This window comes from Salvia splendens, chromosome 1 (assembly GCF_004379255.2).
Source record: "Salvia splendens isolate huo1 chromosome 1, SspV2, whole genome shotgun sequence".
Lineage (NCBI taxonomy): Eukaryota > Viridiplantae > Streptophyta > Magnoliopsida > Lamiales > Lamiaceae > Salvia > Salvia splendens.
This window is the reverse complement of record NC_056032.1, coordinates 37,497,939-37,518,327: the sequence shown is the minus strand read 5'-3', so window position 1 is coordinate 37,518,327 and position 20,389 is coordinate 37,497,939. Positions and strand designations below refer to the sequence as shown.

The window sequence follows — 20,389 nt, the reverse complement described above, 5'->3', positions numbered from 1 at the left end:
AAACATCAGCATCAGAATTCCTATTTGCCTCATCCTCCACAACACCCTCTCCCACATCTTTATCCATATAATCCCTACCTCCCACATCCTCACCCATACTCTTTCCAAACTCCTGCAGAATTCCTATCCCCCACCCTCTCACCCACACTTTCAACCACTGACTTCTGGGAAGACTGGAACAAACTCTTCTTGATACTACTTTCAACACTTTTCTCCACAACATCTTTGGTAGAAACTGACTTCAACTTGCCAGCCTTTGAAGTTGTTTGCTTTCTACGCCTTGTGGTAGACATGCTCTTATTCACAGACTCAACATTACTCCTTTCCACTGACTCCAACTCAACCACTCGACTCCTTACAGCTCCGTCACCCATAGTGTCCCCCCCACCCACGAATTGATCTTCATCAATCTGCTCTAGGCCACCCTTCTTCCCACCCACAATATACACATCACATATTTGATGCTTCACTGTGGTCAGAAACTTCAGCATTAACATCACCTCTGCGTCACCCTTGATGTTAATAAACTCCATTCCCTATTTTCTCTTGAAGCATAGTCTATTCCACCTGTCAAATCCTAGTTTGTTCAGTTCATCGACTAAGTCGAAGTAACCAAATCTATCTGGTTCAAACCCACTACCTTTCCACATTTCCCCACCTATGTATTTCTCACAAATCCTCCCATCAGGAATGAAATTCCCCCATGGTAAATCCGAAGCACAAAAGGTTTGTTCGGATTCGGCTTGTCTGGCCAGAATCCCGGCCACATCTTCATGTTTAGGGTTTAGGAAGCCTTACACACAACTCGTCACCCGTCCGTCGCCGTTGAGGAAGCCAATGGACTCGTCGTCGTCGTCGATCAGGCCGTCGTCGTCGCTCGGTCGTCGATTAGGCTGGTCGAATGTCGATTAGGTTTTGGAAATTTGGGGGCGATTTGGGGGTGGGTGGGATGGGTTTTTAGATTTTGTATTTTAATTTTGAAAATTTATTTATTTTTATTGCACAGTTAATTATGATTGACCATGTCAGCCGCCACGAGACGCCACATCAACAAAATATGACACGTCAGATCGCTCTTTTGCCGGAAAAACCGTCGTGGGAAATCGGCGACTAAATGCAAAGTTGGTGACTTTATACGCTAATTTTAAAGATCGTGAGAAAAACTGGAATTCGGGCAAAGTTGGTGACTTTTAAGGCAGTTATCCCTTAATTAAATATAAATATATTAAAATTAATATTTGATTAATCCAAATTTTAATATACACTACGCAATTTTTTACCTTGTGTTTAAAAGAGTGAAAGTGAAATACAAAAATGGTTCATTGAAGATTTTACGTTTGTGATCCCTATAAAAAAATAACATTTGTGATCCCTAAATTAACATCATAAAATTATTCGAAATCATTTTTCATATTTTTAAGGCAAAAACGGCAATCAAAACCATTAATTTTTGGAAGTTAACTTCAAAGTAAATCCCATTTCGATAATTAAAGAGCGTCTTATCGGATTCTTCTTTCAGTTCATTAGATTAACTATTTTAAGTTGGAAGTTAATTTTTATGCTTTTGAGGTATGCCAGCAAATATTTATATTTACATAGGAGTATAAAAATTTTAGAAAAGAAAATAGTTTAACTGGCAGAAGAATTTCAATTGAAATGAAAAGGGTAAACATTAATATATTTTAAAATAATTAACCTTCGTTAGTCGATTTTAAATTTAAAGTACTTAAAAAATTATCAATTATATATTTACAATTTATGTACATTAATCCGTACTTGTTCATATAATCATAATTTGTAGATACATTGAAATTAGTAGAACTAGATTTAAAAGCAAAAAAATGCCATAAAAAGTAAAATAAACGCAGAATCTGAGTATTGAGGATTGACGATCAAAATGTGAAAGTAAAACCTTCAAATCGAACGCAAACCATCAAAATCGAACTCGAGAGTCGAGACCAATAAATCGAAACCATAAATCAAATGTCAAAGTCAAAATTGAACTCTGGTTGGGTGCTCGGAGAAAGCGCGGATTAGATCAAGCTATATGGAAGATAACCGAACCGAGTGGATCAGTTAGTAAATGTCATTACCACTTGATCAAGGCGTTCTCGCTCGCTCCACCGAAAGAAATATTTATAACTCCCAAACTTGCACTACTTTGACAATAAAGCGGCAAGTACGGGGTCGATCCCACAGAGAAACCGGTGCGTTGAGTGTGTGAGTAGTGAACAGGGGTCGGCTGCTGCCACGCTTTAAATTGGGAGTTTAAGTAGACTAACTACTGAATCAAGTAACTCATCATGCTGGAAAAGGACTTAACTACCTAGGCTTGCTACGAAAACACAAAACACTTTGTCATTCATCATGATTAAACACTGAATCAGAGACTTTAAAGTTGAACTAGACTGGAATAGTAACCGAGATGATGAAAACAAAATAACTCCGATTTTTATACTCAATGCTCAAAACAAAACTGTAATCATGCGGAATACAAAAGATCGATTCTTTAACTACGAAACAACGAAGAATTGAACTTAAGCAGCTAAAACTGGAAAGTAAGAAAGCGAATCTAGCTGAGAAACTCTCGGTCGGAAACTTGAGACAACGCCAAACAGATATTGATTTCTCTGTCGCGCTCCCTTCGGTCGCTCTCTTCTAACTGGTCATTGCTATTATCTAACTAAGCTATCTTTGGAACTGGAAAACCAAACTAGAAACAAGGAAAAGAAAAACTAAACTAGAAGCGGAAAAAAGAAGATTCATATTAAGATGGTGCATCCTCTATTTATAAGCTCGTCGCTACCAGAGAAGTTTCAAGTTGTCTCAAGTTTCCGACCGTCTCTGGCAGCGAATATTCGTCCTTGCTGGGATTGAGCGCCTCATCGATTGATACGTGCCCTTCTTCTAGAATGACGTCGCTCCTCAATAACAGAATGATGATCGGCTTCGTCCTTGCGTCTTACGTATCAACACGTGTCCCCTTCTAGAATATCGTGCTTGATAACCGATTGATGATCGCCATCCAGCGCATCAGCCTCACGTGTCTTTCTTCTAGAACGAAGTGGTCCCCCGGCTAACTGCTTGATTACTCCCTTGATCAACCCACCCGGTTTTTGGCCTTTTTCGCCTTCTGTACCAGCTTGATCAGCTTGGCCTTGTTGCCCTTAGTCAAGCGGCATTCCTGCACAATTAACACTCGTTTTGCGCGATAAACTGATCAAATAGCATACATTTTACCCATAAGCTGATGCATGAAATATGCCTTATCAAACTCACTACTTGGAAATAGACAAACAACTCAAATGCATAAGTTGAAAATAAAATGCAGAAATCTAATGCCAAATATTAAAATATGTGAAGAACTTACCTTATTTGATTATTTCCTTCGTTTAATATATAAATTATGAGCAAAATGATTGCCCTAAAACGATTTCTACTCCAATTAAGAAAAACAACGCCCTTTACATAAATGACATCATTTAACGACATCCCCGGCAATTATTATAAGTAGGATTTTCGACAAGCCACGTAGTTTAAATCTCCATAGAAAACTGAATGTTTGGTCAGATGGGTAATATACGTGGGCTATGGGGAGTACTAGGGCGCATCCATAATTAGAGTTTTAAAAATACTTTCAATCCCGTACTGACACATTGCATGAAAAATGAAATATATATGGGTGAAGTTGTATATGCATTTCCGCATATTGCATTTTAGTTACATGCAAATTGCATTTTATCCTCTTAAGTTTTGCATTTTAACATAAATTATCTACAGTGCAAAATAAACTATATAGTGCAAAATAAACTATATATAAATGCAACATGTCTGTATATAAAATGCAAATTAAACAGTCTATATCTAAAATGTAAAACTCAACAATAAAAAATGCAATCTGTATATAACTAAAATGCAATCTAACGAAATTCATCTATCACTTTGATACGAGCATATTCCTAGGATTATCCACATATCTATATTATTTAGTTAGTTATTGATTTACCATATCTTTTCAAATTTATTAGTATTATTTTCTTGTTCCTTAAGTTAGGGTATCCACTATTATAAATATTGGACATTGTTATTCATTTGGATTAATCAAGAAATATCGATTATCCTTCTATTTTATTTTCACGCTTTTATTTCAATTCCGTATTGTTCTTCTTGGTTTGATCGACGGGCAAAGCTCCCGCGACTACCTTTTATCCCTTCGACAACGCCGGAATCTTGTTAAGGAAAATTATCCCTTAACAATTGGTGCTTTCATTTCGTGCTCATCCTTCATCTTTAATCATCTTCATCCATGAATCCCAATGAGGAAATCATTTTATCTTCACTATGTGACCGGCTAATGGCTTTCTGCAACAGATTAAACAAGAGATTGGACAAGCTTGATGAACAGCAACACGCCCATCATCAATAAGACCACCCTCAGCATGTGCAACCATTCCATCCCTACCCGCAACCACCGCTGCCCTACACGTTGCCGCAGGCAAACCCAAATTCTTGTTGGGAACCACCATGGGCGCACCTGCCCACTGCGCCGCTGCAATATCCGACACAGTGGCAAACAACGGTTAAACCCTACTTCGACAACCAGCCACAACCCTACTTCCACAACACTGACCCATACATGCATCCGACGTCCCAGACCTACACCGATCCATGGCAGCAGGAGCAGCTCGTCTACAGACCGCCGCAGCAACACTACTTCCACACTCAGCCGCCGCCGTCACACGACTACCACCAGCCGCCACAACTTTCCTCCCAGCAGCCCTACCCCACCAAAATTACCCGAAGGTGCCTCCTCCAAAAACCTACCAGCCGCCGCCACCGTCGCCGTTGGTTCCTGATTGTGATCGAGTTGAGGAAGGCTTTGCTGATTCTACCAAGAAGATTCCCGATTCTTCTGTTGGTTTTGGTGGAGTTGAAAAGGTTGAGAAGATGGAGAAGTCCAGTCCGGATTCCGCATGAAAAGAGAAATCGGTTCAAGGTTGCATCGAGATTCAGTGCTCGCAACAATTGAATGATTCTCGAATCAAGATTCTCCAAGTCCAGATTGGTTTGGGAAGTTCTATTATGGACAACGCATTGTTGAAATTATTGAGTGATTCATCTCATGTCAGGGTTGTCACAAGTATGAATCATCGATCAACATCGCTCGACGCCGATGCACGATTGATCCCTCCGCAAAACAACACGCCGTCTTTGGGCATTCATAGACGCCTTGACAAGCTCCAAATTGATCGATTACTTAATCGAGATCAAATTGAGAAGGAAGAGGCATTGTTGGATGGCGAAAGAGTTGATGGATCGAAGCTCCTATGCGTCATGGACTTTGATAATTCTCCACTTGGTTATATTTCAACTATATGGAAAAACAGTGAATGGAGAGGGTGCATAGGGGACTTGCCTAAGTCAAATGGATATTTATATGTTGAGTCAAATGGTGGAATGAATCAACATAGCACATCGATTGGGATTGTTGTGGCTATGGCTGCCTACACCAATGCAATTCTAGCCCACTTTGTGAAGTCGGTGGAGCACAATGTTCTTGCTAAGCTGCTTGACGAGAGGATCATAGACGTTCGTTGTGCTTTGTGGTTTCCACCTTGAGGACAATGTGAATTTTAACCGTGGGAGAGTTGATACGAGCATATTCCTAGGATTATCCTCATATCTATATTATTTAGTTAGTTATTGATTTACCATATCTTTTCAAATTTATTAGTATTATTTTCTTATTCCTTAAGTTTGGTATCCACTATTATAAATATTGGACATTGTTATTCATTTGGATTAATCAAGAAATATTGATTATCCTTCTATTTTATTCACGCTTTTATTTCAATTCCGCATTGTTCTTGGTTTGATCGACGGGCAAAGCTCCCGTGACTACCTTTTATCCCTTCGACGATCGCAATCGCGACGCCGGAATCTTGTTAAGGAAAATTATCCCTTAACACACTTCTACAAATGTATATTTGATTTTAGTGTTTACAATCTTGCATGTTTTGTGCCATGTGGCAGCGCGAGATTGAATGTACATAAGCACTTTAATAGTTAGCATATTAGTACATCCCGACCGGCTATTCGTGTATTTAGGGGCTAGATTTAGTTTTCTTTTGAGTGGCTATGCTATGATTCTATTAATTGTGTTTTTTTATCAACATTCCAATTGTTCCTATCAATTGGTTGTTTTCACATCTTTGTTAAGTTTTTAAGGAAATTACAGGTAAAAAATGAGTCCTAAACAATCTTTTAATGACGTCATTCTCATCATCTTCAAATGACTTCGTGAATATCTTGCACGCTTCAATCGGGGCTCTGTATAGGAAGTTATGATATTTTACAAAAAAACTGCCACGTACATAACATTCTACACTAACTAGTACTATTTTGTATTACAAACTACATAACCCATGTAGTTCGTCACACCAAGGTCATAACAATGTTACGCAGCTCGTGTGCCTATTTTGCAAATAACGTTGTATGTGCCTATTTTAAGATGCTTTTGGAATTGTGTAATAGTTAATCCTCGGTTTTAAATCTTCAGAGTGAAGATATAGACTAAAATAATGATCCCTTAATTGAACTTGGGTCATAATTGGTTATTTGGTTACGGAGTAAATTATTAAATGTACTAAATAATCAAGAAAATGGAGATCTTAGGATACCTTCTTATTATCATTCTATTTCTCGCAACTTTTTTTTTATCTTTTTTATTTTAGTTGTTTTAAATCCTTAAATTATTAAATTTTAAGGATTTAAATTCATAAGATATAATTTCGAGTCTGCATAGTACAAAAAGTCGTGTAATTCTTTTGTTTGTATATTTATGATAAAATTGGAGGGTGTGACGGAGAAACTGGAATAATTGAACAATTGTATGTTAGTGATTTAGCCTAATCTGTTTAACCTTATTTCTATCACAAACAAAGTCAGCTATAAAATCTCTTCCGTATTAACTCAAACACATTACACCGGAATCTCTTTCTCTCTTCCCGCCGGCAGATCAACTGTGACCCAGCCCCAGCCCCAGCCCCAGCCCCAGCCCCAGCCCCAGCCTCACATAATGGCTTGGGTACTGACTCTCGCCATCCTCATCTTCACAACGGCCGTCTCCGCCGCGGCTATATCTCCACCGAATTACCATTCGATTAGATTCGTAAACAACACCAGTAGTAGAGGCAACGCCATGATCTTGCCCCTGTTTTTCAAGCAGCGCAACAGCAACCGCATCAACGAGGACTATTTCACCCGCCGCCGTCTCCACGCGCGCACCATCCCAAATGCTCGCATGTCTCTCCATGACGATCTCCTCCTCAACGGGTCTGCTCTGCGTCTTCTTTTCTCTTTTAATTTGACATTTCCTGTCGTGATGCGAGATCTGATCTTCAATCACTCGATTATTATTTGTTTTCCTGACGAATTATGATGCGGCGGTGCAGGTATTACACGACTCGGCTGTGGATCGGAACGCCGCCGCAGCAGTTTGCCCTCATAGTTGACACTGGCAGTACTGTTACTTATGTTCCTTGCTCGACTTGTCAACAGTGTGGAAAGCATCAGGTTCACTCTCTCCTTCCTCCATTTCTCTCTAATTTGCGTTGAAAATTGCCGTTTGGTTTGCTGGATTGAAGCGCTTCTCTTATTAATTTTTTTAAAAAAAATCGATTGTATTGGGGGAAATGGATCTGGTAAATTTTTTTTAATGATTTAGCAATCAAGAACAAAGTGTTGAACTGAATCACATGTTATTAATTTATACCAATCAAAACTTTAGATGGTCTTTATAGCTGGTAAATTATATACTGGTGTCAACTTGCAGTCTAGGAGATTAAGGTCAGAACGGTATTCTGTTTTTTCTTTGTCATGATTTCAGCTTGCATCGGTTCAAAAATACTTATAGAGCAACATTAATTTGTTACTATCATAGCCTTGGGGTTCACCTGATGGATTGGATTATTCTCCCATCAAATCAGACTAAATGGAGAGAGGGAAAGGATACTTAGTTCTCACTATGTGGTTTACTGGTTTATGCTCTGAGGAGTAGCCAAGTTAAAAGAGGAAGGGTAAAAATATTATAGTGAAATATAGATTGTTTTCAACTTTATTCATTGCACTTTTTCTTGTATTTTTCAGTTCATTGGAGACTATTTTCCTCTCTTCTCATTTATTACTTTATGATTCAATAGTGCTCTTACTAGGATCCATACAATTTTTGGATCACTGCATGTTTGCCACTTATAGTGCTGGCAGTACTTATTACACTTGCTTAAACACAAGTAATCTACATTGCACATTTACATTGTTTTACCCAATTTTATTGAGTTCTCTTTCATTTAATAGGATCCAAGGTTCAAGCCGGAATCATCGAGCACCTATGAACCTCTAAAGTGCAACATTGATTGCAGTTGTGATAGTAATAGAGAACAATGTATTTACGAAAGGAATTATGCTGAAATGAGTTCTAGCAGTGGTGTCTTGGGAGTAGACATAATTTCATTTGGCAATCAAAGTGATCTACAACCGCAACAAGCTACTTTTGGATGTGAGAATATGGAAACAGGGGATCTTTACAGCCAACATGCTGATGGGATAATGGGTTTAGGTCGTGGAGATCTTAGTATCGTGGATCAGCTTGTTGAGAAAGGTGTAATCAGTGATTCATTTTCGTTGTGCTATGGTGGAATGGATGTCGGTGGTGGTTCAATGGTTCTTGGAGGAATTTCCTCCCCTAAGGAGATGGCTTTTACCCATTCAGACCCTGTTCGCAGGTATGTTTAAAGACTTTGAGGTATTACAACTGAGTGTTAGGCTCTATCCTAACAAGTACACTTGATACATCTCACACATTTACTCTAGTTTCGGGATGGCAACAGTCCATATTACAATATCGAGCTGAATGAGATTCACATTGCTGGGAAAAAGCTGCCCCTGAATCCCAAGGTTTTTGATGGCAAACATGGAACTGTTCTGGATAGTGGCACAACCTATGCTTATCTTCCGCAAGCAGCATTTGAAGCCTTTAAAGCCGCTGTAATATACATTTTGTAGATTATACTACTTTTGGAAGTCTCGACAGATTGTTTCTTGCTGAGCTCCCATTTTTGCATGTAGATTTTAAAGGAAACCCGGTCCCTCAAAAGAATACAAGGTCCTGACCCTAACTACAATGATATCTGCTTCGCAGGTGCTGGAAGGTAATATGATTCTCATCATAGAATTGGCTAGAATAGTAGTATATGTTTCCTATTACTTATGTTTGTGTACCCAGTGATTTTTAAATGTTGATATTGCTCCAGTGATCCTGCACAACTTTCAAAAGCCTTCCCGTCTGCTGAAATGGTGTTTAGCAATGGACAGAAGCTGGTGTTGGCCCCCGAAAATTATCTCTTCAGGGTAAGTCCTTTCTTCACTTTATTTTTCCCCACATCGTTTGGTAATGTGATGCACAATCAATAGCATAACATAATTATCTGCTCTCTAATCCTTGTTCTAACATACAGCACTCAAAGGCACATGGTGCGTACTGTCTCGGGATATTTCAGAATGGAAAGGAGTCAACCACTCTTTTGGGAGGTACTGTCTGGTTTATCATGTGGTCTTAACTGTACAATTGAAGGATGTATATATAACCTCTTTTTGTGGCAGGTATAATTGTCAGAAATACACTTGTAACATATGACCGTGAACATGAAAAAGTTGGTTTCTGGAAAACCAATTGCTCCGAGTTATGGGAGAGACTCCACTTGTCGCCTGCCTCGCCACCTCTTCCTTCAGACACAGATGAGGTGAACTCGACCACAGGCATATCTCCTAATCTTGCGCCAACTGGATCCCCTCAACCCCAAGCTCCTGGTTTGATATGTTACTATTGTTGCTTGTATGTTTATGAGAGCCAAATCAGAATGGTTTATAACTTAACTGTTGGTATCCTTTAATGCACAGGGGAAGTTAAGATTGGCCTGATAAAATTCTCCATGCTGTTGACCATCAACTACACAGAGCTGAAGCCTCACATCGCGGAACTCGCTCAGCTCATTGCAAAGGATTTAGATGTTAAGCCTTCTCAGGTAGATCAACTCACATTGCTGATTTGTTAAGAATTTAATATGGACTACTATTACTGAGTTTGATTTTCTAATTTCTTTTTGTAAATGGATTTTTGTGGTACTATTGTATCCTTTCCGTTTGTACCCAGCTACATTTACATTGGGACTTACGTTTGTGATGGGTGCTAACACAGGTTAAACTGACAAACTTCTCTTCTGGGGGGAATGAGACACTATTAAGATGGGCTATTTTTCCTGCACATTATGATGATTATATCTCTAATGCTACTGCTATGGTAAAAAAAATTGTACTGGAGAAGATTTTCATCATTTTGGTTATGAGGTGGTAGCATTGTTTAGATTAACATTTTTCTATTCTTTTGCTAGAAAATTGTATCCAGGTTGAGTGGAAATCAGTTGCATCTCCCTGATAGTTTTGGAAGCTACAAATTGTCTGAATGGAGCTTGGAACCGCCACCTGAGAGGTAAATTGAAGTATTCTTTTTTTGTGTTTTCATTTAATGCAAGTCATGGTGATTCTTTTTTCTGAGGATGGACTTTTCTATAAATTGTGAAGGACGGATTCTTTTGGATTTGGTGGATGATGACATTTTCCTATTCATGTCCTGAAACATAATTTCATTCACTCAGATCTGCGCTTTCAAGTTTATTTATTGCATGTAGTTTAGACTTAATCTGATTCTTCGATGGGACTGTTATGTAAATAGTTATACTAAGCGGTATCATTCATTTTCTTCCCGACTTGTTTTCATCATGTATTCATGTGAGACTGAGAAATTACACAACTTAATGAGTTTTTTTTTAGGACAAGGTGGCGACAACATTACTTGGCTTTCGTCATAGCATTCGCTGTAGTGATTGTAATTGGAATGCTGGCATCTGGGGGATGGTTTATCTGGAGGAGGAACCGGAACCTGGCCGAAGTCCTGTACAAGCCTGTTGATACGGTTGTAGCAGAGCAGGAACTCCAGCCTTTGCAGAACTAGAGAAGTGAATTTTGGTTTGATACTCAGCTTGTGACTGACTTGTACCTCTGATTCGTTTTGCTCTGGTAGCAATGGGATTCATTTAAAGGTGATATTGTAGATTAGAAATTTAAGGCGGTGGAACCCTTGCGATGAGCATGCAATTCATTCTGTGGCCACATCTGTGTATAGCAGAATATCATTTCAGCAACCTCTGTCTTTAAGGTGAATTCTTGTTTTTATAAATATTGAATGTGTAGTAGTCACATGAACATTTTTATAACATCAATGAATAAGTAATGTTGAAAAGCATTTCTTGTGCATGTGTTTTGATTAAATGTCGAGTTCCTTAGAACAGCTTCGAAGCTCAAGATGAGTGAGAGCATCTCCAAGGGTGAGGTAAATGAAGAGGTAAAGTTATATAACTACCATATTTACCTTTTTTTTCATGAAAAATCATTCTCCAATGGGAGAGGTATTTGAGAAGGTATTATACATTTTCTCATTTTGAAGAGGTATCTTTACCTCTCCATCAATGATGGAGAGGTAAAATTTTATAACTACCACATTTGTCTTCTTTTCCTGAAAAATCATTCTCCAAGGGAGAATGTATAATGTATTTGAAAAGGTATCACACTTTATGTGTTTTTAATACATTTTGTACTATTATTTTATATTTTAAAAATCATTTACCTTTCTGTATACTCTTTTCCTTTGGAGTATATTTCTTTTTGGAAGAGTATATTTCACTTTTTGAGGAGGTATATAGATGATATACCTCTTTTATTTACCCTTCCTTGTTGGAGATGCTCCTGAGCCTTCTGATTCTAACCACATAGCATTCGAATTCAAAATCACTCAAAACATGATTATATTTATTTTTTATACGATTCAAACACAAATCAACTAATCAAGATAGAAAAGTAGGACGAAGAGATATAAGTTCTCTACTAGAATCAGAATTCACGTCAATTCTCATATTAAGTTCAGGACAAATACAAAGAAACGCAAACAAGTGTGCCATGAAAGCTTGATACACTGCTAACAAAAAGTAGGAAAGTAGTAGTATAGTAGCATGGAACTTCGCCTGAGATTATTACGCATCTGTCCAACAATTCAAGGCAACAGACTTTACAAAACTGAAGTCTAGAAAGAAGACACAGCAGATTGAAATAACCATTTTTCTGATAACAATTGCGTAAATAAGACAGCTTCAGTCATGCATGAGTAACAGAAAGATAGAGTAGGTGGTGTACAAGTACGATTTACAACTGCAAGAAAGAAAAGAAGTTTCAACACAAGCATCAGCCAGCAATTCCGGCACCATTTCAATGGACTATCATGCCTTTATTCTGATAACAAAAGAACCTGAACGAAGAGAACACGTAGATATTAAAAATGGTAGAAATGCCATGCATGACTTGGTTTGGCCTCAGAAATAAAATCTCTCATTTATAAGTTGGTAAAACGAAAAAAGAATACAGTTTATCTTTCTCAAAAAGCAAGCGCAACAGTAGTCTGGGAGATCAGGGACGTAACTATGTTAGTTATGACTTATGACCAGTTAAAGTGTGATTCTTCAAAAGAACTGCAAGAAAGAAAAGAAGGAAACGACCACAAGGCAAAACAGATTGCACTTAAAATAAAGGACTTGCTAGATGAGGATTGGTCAAGAACTATGGAGGAGGAATAAATCGGATGTAACTTAGGACTTAGTAGTCCTGGATCTATCTTGGACAGCATGCAATTCAAAATGTTTATTGTGTTCTGATTAGAAAATAATACTGTGCACAAGAAGTGAAGCATGGTCAGCATTCTGCAAGGATATAGAACAAAAGAGATTTTGTCTCAACCAAAGCAACAACATTAGGATTATAAAGGCTAGACAAAGGGCTGACGGTGCATCACAGTGTAAGGGCTTGACAATGTGCATTGCGTTAAGGAAGAGTGAAACACAAAACCTTTCATGACTCTTTTGGAATGTAGTGCAAAATTATTGATAAGTAAAGGAAAAGATGTGCACACTTCATCAATTACGTATGAACATTCAATTAATTATTAACTTATCCCCTCTATATATTGCTCCAAGTTGAATGTAATTAAGGAAATAAGCTCACATGCTGGGAGGTTGGATATATCTGCAGAAACTGCACATTCGATTCCTAAGTTTGAAAGTGCTCCTCTGATGATTCCACAAGGAAAGTATAGGTGCATTCCAGTAGCCTGAGCTGATTTGTTTTCCGCCATTGCTGAAGGATCTTGAATATTGCCAGATGCTTGAACTGATGGGTCTACAGACATATGTGCTAGCCATCGAAATCGATTATCTTGCAATACAAAAGTACCCTGCAAGGAAAATTATGGTTGAAGTCATAACATTTTGAATTGAAGTGATATGAAGCTATGTTCAAATTCTGGTGCCTACTCTATGATTTGTCTTTAAGTTATCTATCTGTTTCTTGAAGAGTTCGGACCAAAAGTCCTTGCAGATAAACTTGATGGCGTCTAGGTTATCGGTGAACCTTGGTCGATCCATTGTGTACCTGAGAGGGATACATGACAAGCAAGGACGAAATATATGAAGTGATAAACATTCTGCTTCAGGTAAAAAAGGTTATTTCTCAAAAAGAATTTTGTTTGTACTGAATTTAAAAGAATCCTACCACAGAAATGCATAATGGGATAAAGGTAATTAATGAATAATACACAGATTGTGAAGTAGTAATAAATTATCATGTAGTATCAGCTTTTCAACCTCAAGTAGTAAGATGCATGACAGGCAAGAAAAAATCATATGTTGTGGAAAATGCTTGAGTCATTTCCCTATATCTGTTAAACCTCCAACATTTCCTCTCTATACATCAACATCAATCCTATTGCAATGTTCAGATGCTACGGAACAGTCATGTGTCCCAACTCCCAAATCTGGTACAATCTCCTCCACCCTATGCATCTTGGGCTTAATAGCCATGAAATCACAATCCAACTTCAATCTTTCAATTTCATTATTTCACATCCTTCCCTTATTAGAAATCCTTGTTTGGTATTCATCTTGTATAAGACAAATGACATTCAAACATAATTACTCATCAGACAATACTATAAGGGATATATGGCCACTAATTAGCGTCGATGTACAAGGATGAAATATAGTAAACAAGGTTAAGGTGGTGTTCAAGTCAATTAAATAATTTGAACAATATTGTCACAACAAGCAGAATTTCCAATCCGAATATATTCCTCATTTCCATATATGCATGACCATGCCGTGTATTGGAACTTCATCTAACAACAAAGATTGGTATGCTAAATTTACTCATACAATTCAAAACTTGATCAGGCTCAATTGAATACCAAACTATTTCGATATGTTTAAGCAAATTTCACATGAATGACGCAATGAAATTATAAACTAGGGTCATATCTTAGTAGGGAGACATTATCAAGAGCGACTAGAAATCGAAATCGAAATCGAAATCGAAATCGAAATCGATTCATCACATTTGTGGAATCTGAGAATCGAATCCAGAAAGTATATTAACCAACCTTTCACTTAATTGGTGACCGACCTGAAAGCCGATGGCTTCGATCCTCCGCGCTGCGAGCTCGGGCTTGTTGGCGTAGAAGCCTGAGCAATACGATAGCACTATCTCCGCAAGCAAACTCTCCACACAGCTTTCCGATACTTCTCTCACCATTGTGTCTTCGGAGATCGTAAATCAAATCGAGCTTAGGCTTCGATTATAAAATGTGGCATATGTTCTATTTTGGAACCTAAATCCTGTTTTTCTTAAATTTTTCTCCTCCAAATAATGGAATTTTTGTTGGTTTTTTCTTTGCAAAATTACTAATAAGGCACTTGGGAATATAACATTTAATAGATTAACACTCATATTTTTCTTGCAAAAATTATTTGCGTGAAAGGCTAAAATTGGTCCTAAACATATGACCATTTTACGATTTTGGTCTTACACATTACGTTTTGAATTATTGCATCCCACATATTTCAACTCGGGGTGGACTCAGTCCAAAATGGACGGAGCCATCAAATAGTAACAGTCAACATGTGTTAACCCGATTTTAACCCAATTAAACTCTTAAAATTATTAGTGCCCTTGAATATCATTGCTTCTTCAAGCTAATTTGTTGGCAGTGTTAGGAGAGGAAGAGGCATTGAATCCATACGGAGATGGAATTGCATGGGTTAGGTCATCGATGATCAGAAGAGGGAGTTTTAGACGTTTATCTCGCAACCTTGCGAAAGCCCTCTTCCAAATCCAGCTCTCTGACGGCGGTAATAAATTTATAAATTATAATTTATTAATTTATAAATTTATTCTATTATTTAAAAATTTATAATAAATTTAAAATTTTAAAAATTATAAATTTATTCTATTATTTAAAAAATTAAATAATTAAATGTACTCTCATAATCCTTCACGCTTAAGTCAGATTTAGGGTTAACGTATGAATTGTGATGTTTACAATGGATGAATGATGGATGCTATGACTTATAATTTTTTTTATTTCTTAAAATTTCTAGTAGTTTTTTTCTCTTAAATTCGAACTACTTTAAGTTTGTATCAAATTCGAGCTACAAGTTTGTAATTCTAAAAGTTTGTAGTTAATTTCTTAAAAACACAAAATAAAAATCTAAAATCGGGACTAGATACCGATTTTTTGGGATTGGATACCTGAGTCGGGTATCCGGGTAGCCGAAATCATTTCTGAATCGAGTATCGGGTATTAATACCTGATTTTTCGGGACTGGATACCCGAGTCGAGTATCCGGGTACCCAAAATTATTTTCGGATCGGGTATTAGATTTTGGGAAATTCGGGATCGGGTCTAAATTTTTTAGACCGGGTACCCGCGAGTACCCAATTTGACATGCCTAGTCTCGCTTATGATGGGTGGGGAAATATATCACAATAAAACTGTTGGGTGTGCGTGATTGAAGACGATAAATCGTGGCTCCAATAGCTTGCGCAACTTAATACTTTTGTTTTTCTAACGACGCATTTTCCATATGTATCTTTCAACGCAAGACGTTTTCGTGTGTCTCTTAAAGACGGGTATGCAAGTCTCGTGATTCCCTCTTTTATAATGAAAAGAAAAACTCTCTCAAATAATAGATATATTTCCTAAGAAAAACTTTTAATTAATGCAACAACGTAGAGATTTAAAGGTGAGTGATAATTTATGTGGCACTATAGTACTTCCTCTATCTCATAAAAATGTCATATTTGTGGGATGACACGGGATTTTAGGAGTTTTGTTTATATGTTAAGTGAAGAAAGAAAATATAATTTTTATATTAATATGAAAGATATTTTTTTCTAGAAATGAAAATATAATATCTTTTCTGAGACAAATTGAAAGGGAATGTGAAACATTTTTAATAGGACGAGGGAGTATATAATTCGAATTGTGAGAGTAGGCATATATACATGGATAAAAGTTATTGGCTGCAGTTTTGAGGTGTGCCAAGCCTAGAAATTGTGCTTATTCTTCTTGACACTATTTTAGGCTCAAGCAATCTCTTAATGTGCTTCATGATATTATTAGGAACCATTTAGTAATTAGTAAGAGCATCCGCATAGGAACCATTTAGGAATTAGTAAGAGCATCCGCAGCGGTGAGTGGACATCCGTCCTTTCCGTGTCAGCGGCGCGGCACCGCCTGCTCGCTGTTGCGCTATTGCCGCTAGCGCGGCGCTGCTCGATGCATCGAGCACGTCCGTGCCAGCAAGCAGCTGACGTGGCGCGTTCTGATTGGCCAACGACATTTCCGTTGGAAATTCATTTTTTTAAAAAAATAAAAAATAATACCAAAAATAAAATAAATAAAAAAGATTTTCAGATTCCCAAAAATATGGCTGTTTTTTTACCGTTTTTCTGGATTTTTTTTTATTTTTTTTATTCCCAAAATCATCTATAAATACACACATTTATCATCCATTTTTCACATCAAATCATCTTTCATTCATCTCTCATTCATATTTTTTCATACAACTTATCTACATCTTCCTCTCTCACTCAAACCCTCTCAAATGGATTTCACCAATCTCATTGCGGAAGCGGAGCGCGAAGAACAAGAATACTATGAACAATATCGTGTCGCCTATGAAGCCTATGTCACCGCGAATACCCCCACCCCTCCTCCTCGACCAACTAGATCAACTCGCCGCTACATCCATCGTGACCGGGAGGGAGCCAACGAAAGGCTCGTTGCTGACACACTCTACATCCATACGACGGTGAGCGAGAGGATCGAAACAAGGAACACAATGCGCGATACCCGAGCCCACATTGAGCTACAAGAAGACCTAATCAAACACAATTGGATGAAATTCGGCCACGAGAAGTGAGTTTTTTTAATTTTATGAATTTAATTATGTAATTTTTAATTTTTAGGATTTTAATTATGTACTTTTTTAGGATTTTAATTATGTAATTTTTAATTTTTTTGTAATTTGTAATAGTATTCCGGATATTTTTAATGCATTTTAATTTTGTGAAAATGTTTTTATTTAAATTGAATAATAGAATGGTGGGACCCTTGAGCTTGTCCTTGCGGAAGAGTACGGATGTGGGTGTTGTGCTCTTGCCTAAGAGCAAGGAGTAAAAGTGGGTTTGGGCCCACATCCGTGCTCGTTGGCAAGAGCACGGATGGGGATGCTCTAAAGGAAGGAAACCTCATCCCATGGCAATGGAAGTTAGTCCAACTCAAGGAAGGAAACTTGATTACCTTCGTCGCCGGTGAGGTTGAGGTCGAGGCTGCCGCCTTCTGATATTCTATTGTTGTAATTCATAACTTGATGCATGGGTTGCAGATTTATTTCATTCCAAAATAAATACTACTACTTCGGTTGCTGAACCAATTTCAAACATTCTGACTTTGACTTTTTACTATAGATCTCAATTTCCAGCAATTCTATCAATTGTGTTTTAATCTTTGAAATTCCTCAGTTTTTAATTTGTACTGATATTTCGATAAAAGGTTCCATGTGGTGACAAGAGTCCCACGATAATAAGAAAAGTAGACATTTTAAGTTTGTGATGAGAAAAGAATTGACAAATAGGAAAAGTAGGATAAAAAATTTGAAGGAAATATTAAAAGAAAGAAAGCATGCATGATATGGAAGCAACTCGTTTTCGAGTCTCTGTAATAAATATTTTTGAAATCTTAGGACAATTTGCGTTCCCATTTATGACAAGGAGAGGTGATAAATTTCCAAACAGCCGATGGAAACGCATAAATCATAATGATTTGACTTTGGGTTATGTAAAGCCACTCAACTCAAACTCACCTAATTAAAAACTAACGACTTGTTAATGTCTGACCAAATAAAATTAATGACTTCACCTAACAATTCACTATTGTTTGGTTCAACCCCTGTGAAAATTTCTTCTATTTTTCCTTTGAAGGAAATATATTTTATTTAATTTCTATAGTATGACAACGATTAACGCGGGTGTAACGAATTTTCCTTGTGGATAATTCAGTATTTTTAGTGGCAACTTTGCTGCAATGTGAAAGCCCCGAAAAACAAAAGTTTTTTTCAAACCAAAATTTTCTAATTAATTAATTTCACTTTACATTGAATTGTGATGTTTTATTCTTGTAATAACTACTCGTAAATGTTACTATATGCTTTGAAATTTTAATATTAAAATATTGGTTATTTGAAGCTATGATTTTTGAGCGAAATTACCTGACTCCACCACATCTTGTAACAATTGACTCCACCATATCTCTCTGATCAGTCTCACACACAAACTCACAATAACCTCGCAACCTATAATTTTGTGACCGGACTGATCTAAGACCTCGTGTAGTGATGTTTATTAATACTGACCCATAAACTTTATAATTTTTAAATATTTAATGTTTTAACATTTGCATTAGCTTTTATTGGAATATCTATAATAATATGAAAAATAATGTTGTCTTTAATACATTTTTGATCATTGTCTTTAATAAGAAATATCTCATTCTTCATAAACAATGTTTCAACTATTTTACATACATCAGGAAAAAATACTTCAACCATCTTTTCTCTCGCTCACACTTTAATAATTTTATAGTGGTATTAATATTAATTTCATTGACTATCAAAATTATTAGCAATGGATAGAAAATACTACTAGTATTGATTTTCAAAGTTAGGTGAAACATTTCTTATACTCCTATATATTATAACTAGCCACGTATCTTCTCATGTGGGTTAAAACCAAATAGTAACGACCCATAAATTACTTTAGAATCTTAGCTCCCAAAGACCATATAAAATTAACTAAATAGTAGTAGTACTGTTTCATATTCTACAAACGGTACATAACATTCCGATAAGATTTGAACAAACAAAATCATAAAGTAATTTACAGCATCGACTTCCTCCTCTCATCCTCAAACTTACACGAAAACATTCCGATAAGATTTGAACAAACTATAGAAATCATGGAATAAATATGTCCGGTCAATGGATTTTGACCAAATAATAAATGTGACGAGACATCTAATTTTGTGAAATTAAATGATATAGCGTCGATCTACATTTTACGTAGATAAATGTAGTATATTCACTTTCTCAAATCCGATTTCCGGTGAGTGAGAAATAGTGGATTAAAGTTGGCCATAATTAGCTTTTTAATTAAAGCTTGGAATTTGAGCTTAGAGAATAATTAACTAGTGTTAATTATCCCACATTGGAGAAGTGACAATTCTTTTAATGTGTTTAAATTAAGTGACTTTATGTTACTTAATAATTATAGTGGACCAAGATGGGTGAAAGAGCCCACACGCGCGCGCCGCCCGCCCGAGCCCGTGCTCACGGGCCCGGTCCCGGTCCCGATCCCGGACTTGGACTTGGACTTGCAAATTGGCAATTGGTCTTTGGGCTTGGGTCTGGACCCGTAGTAATCGTTTTAGACCACCGCTGAGTCAACAATCCAAGTGGCTTGACACATCGTCAAGCGTGGCACAGTCAAAGCCTACAAGGCTGCCACGTGAGAAATCCACACGCTCCACACGCGAAAGGCACACTCCTGCCACACGCTTGTAACCGCCGACGATTACGAATCTGCCATGACGAGCCTTCATGGCTTGGTTGACCCTGCATGGTGGCTTGGCCTATAAATAGGCTAGTCATTCCACTGCATTAGTGACAATATTCACAAGCATTTGCATCATAAGCTCTTTCTCTCTCTGCATTGTTTTTTCTGTCGAAAGCTCTGTCCTCTCCTCCATCCAGTTCGCCGGAGCTCTGTTGATTGCGATGCTGCTTCACCAGAGACGTAGCCGTTTTATCTTTGGGGACGAAACGCCAATCCGAAGAGA

At 37.3% G+C, this 20,389-nt stretch overlaps 2 protein-coding genes across 4 annotated transcripts; one reads left to right on the top strand and one right to left on the bottom strand.

The window, feature by feature from the left end:
• The first annotated feature begins 6,962 nt into the window (after positions 1 to 6,962).
• On the top strand, positions 6,963 to 11,356 carry LOC121749259 (aspartic proteinase nepenthesin-1-like). Its single transcript, XM_042143847.1, has 12 exons — positions 6,963 to 7,335; positions 7,455 to 7,575; positions 8,356 to 8,783; positions 8,889 to 9,045; positions 9,127 to 9,209; positions 9,312 to 9,408; positions 9,516 to 9,588; positions 9,661 to 9,867; positions 9,958 to 10,082; positions 10,256 to 10,357; positions 10,449 to 10,546; positions 10,888 to 11,356. Exons 1-12 carry the CDS (start codon positions 7,079 to 7,081, stop codon positions 11,066 to 11,068), a joined length of 1,929 nt encoding a protein of 642 aa, XP_041999781.1. The 5' UTR covers positions 6,963 to 7,078; the 3' UTR covers positions 11,069 to 11,356.
• A 630-nt stretch (positions 11,357 to 11,986) lies between these two features.
• Positions 11,987 to 14,849, bottom strand: LOC121749266 (trafficking protein particle complex subunit 6B-like). 3 transcript variants are annotated; one of them, XM_042143863.1, is made up of 4 exons: positions 14,594 to 14,844; positions 13,473 to 13,590; positions 13,165 to 13,393; positions 11,987 to 12,151 (listed from the first exon to the last, which is right to left on the bottom strand). In XM_042143863.1, exons 1-4 carry the CDS (start codon positions 14,743 to 14,745, stop codon positions 12,144 to 12,146), a joined length of 507 nt encoding a protein of 168 aa, XP_041999797.1. In that variant the 5' UTR covers positions 14,746 to 14,844; the 3' UTR covers positions 11,987 to 12,143. The 3 variants fall into 3 exon arrangements, with proteins under 3 accessions (XP_041999797.1, XP_041999788.1, XP_041999794.1); XM_042143854.1 differs by lacking the exon at positions 11,987 to 12,151 and adding an exon at positions 12,188 to 12,318 and having other exon boundaries at positions 14,594 to 14,849; XM_042143860.1 differs by lacking the exon at positions 11,987 to 12,151 and adding an exon at positions 12,215 to 12,415 and having other exon boundaries at positions 14,594 to 14,841.
• Positions 14,850 to 20,389: the final 5,540 nt, after the last annotated feature.

What these genes read in the sequence shown, in the direction of transcription:
- LOC121749259 (XM_042143847.1), top strand. Translation starts at nt 7,079, where the DNA reads ATGGCTTGGGTACTGACTCTCGCCATCCTCATCTTCACAACGGCCGTC. An exon ending in CATTCAGACCCTGTTCGCAG is followed by an intron (nt 8,784 to 8,888) that starts GTATGTTTAAAG and finishes GGATGGCAACAG; the next exon opens with TCCATATTACAATATCGAGC. An exon ending in TCTCTAATGCTACTGCTATG is followed by an intron (nt 10,358 to 10,448) that starts GTAAAAAAAATT and finishes TTCTTTTGCTAG; the next exon opens with AAAATTGTATCCAGGTTGAG.
- LOC121749266 (XM_042143854.1), bottom strand. Translation starts at nt 14,745, where the DNA reads ATGGTGAGAGAAGTATCGGAAAGCTGTGTGGAGAGTTTGCTTGCGGAG. An exon ending in GGTCACCAATTAAGTGAAAG is followed by an intron (nt 13,591 to 14,593) that starts GTTGGTTAATAT and finishes TATCCCTCTCAG; the next exon opens with GTACACAATGGATCGACCAA. An exon ending in TATATCCAACCTCCCAGCAT is followed by an intron (nt 12,319 to 13,164) that starts GTGAGCTTATTT and finishes TCTTTCTTGCAG; the next exon opens with TTGTAAATCGTACTTGTACA.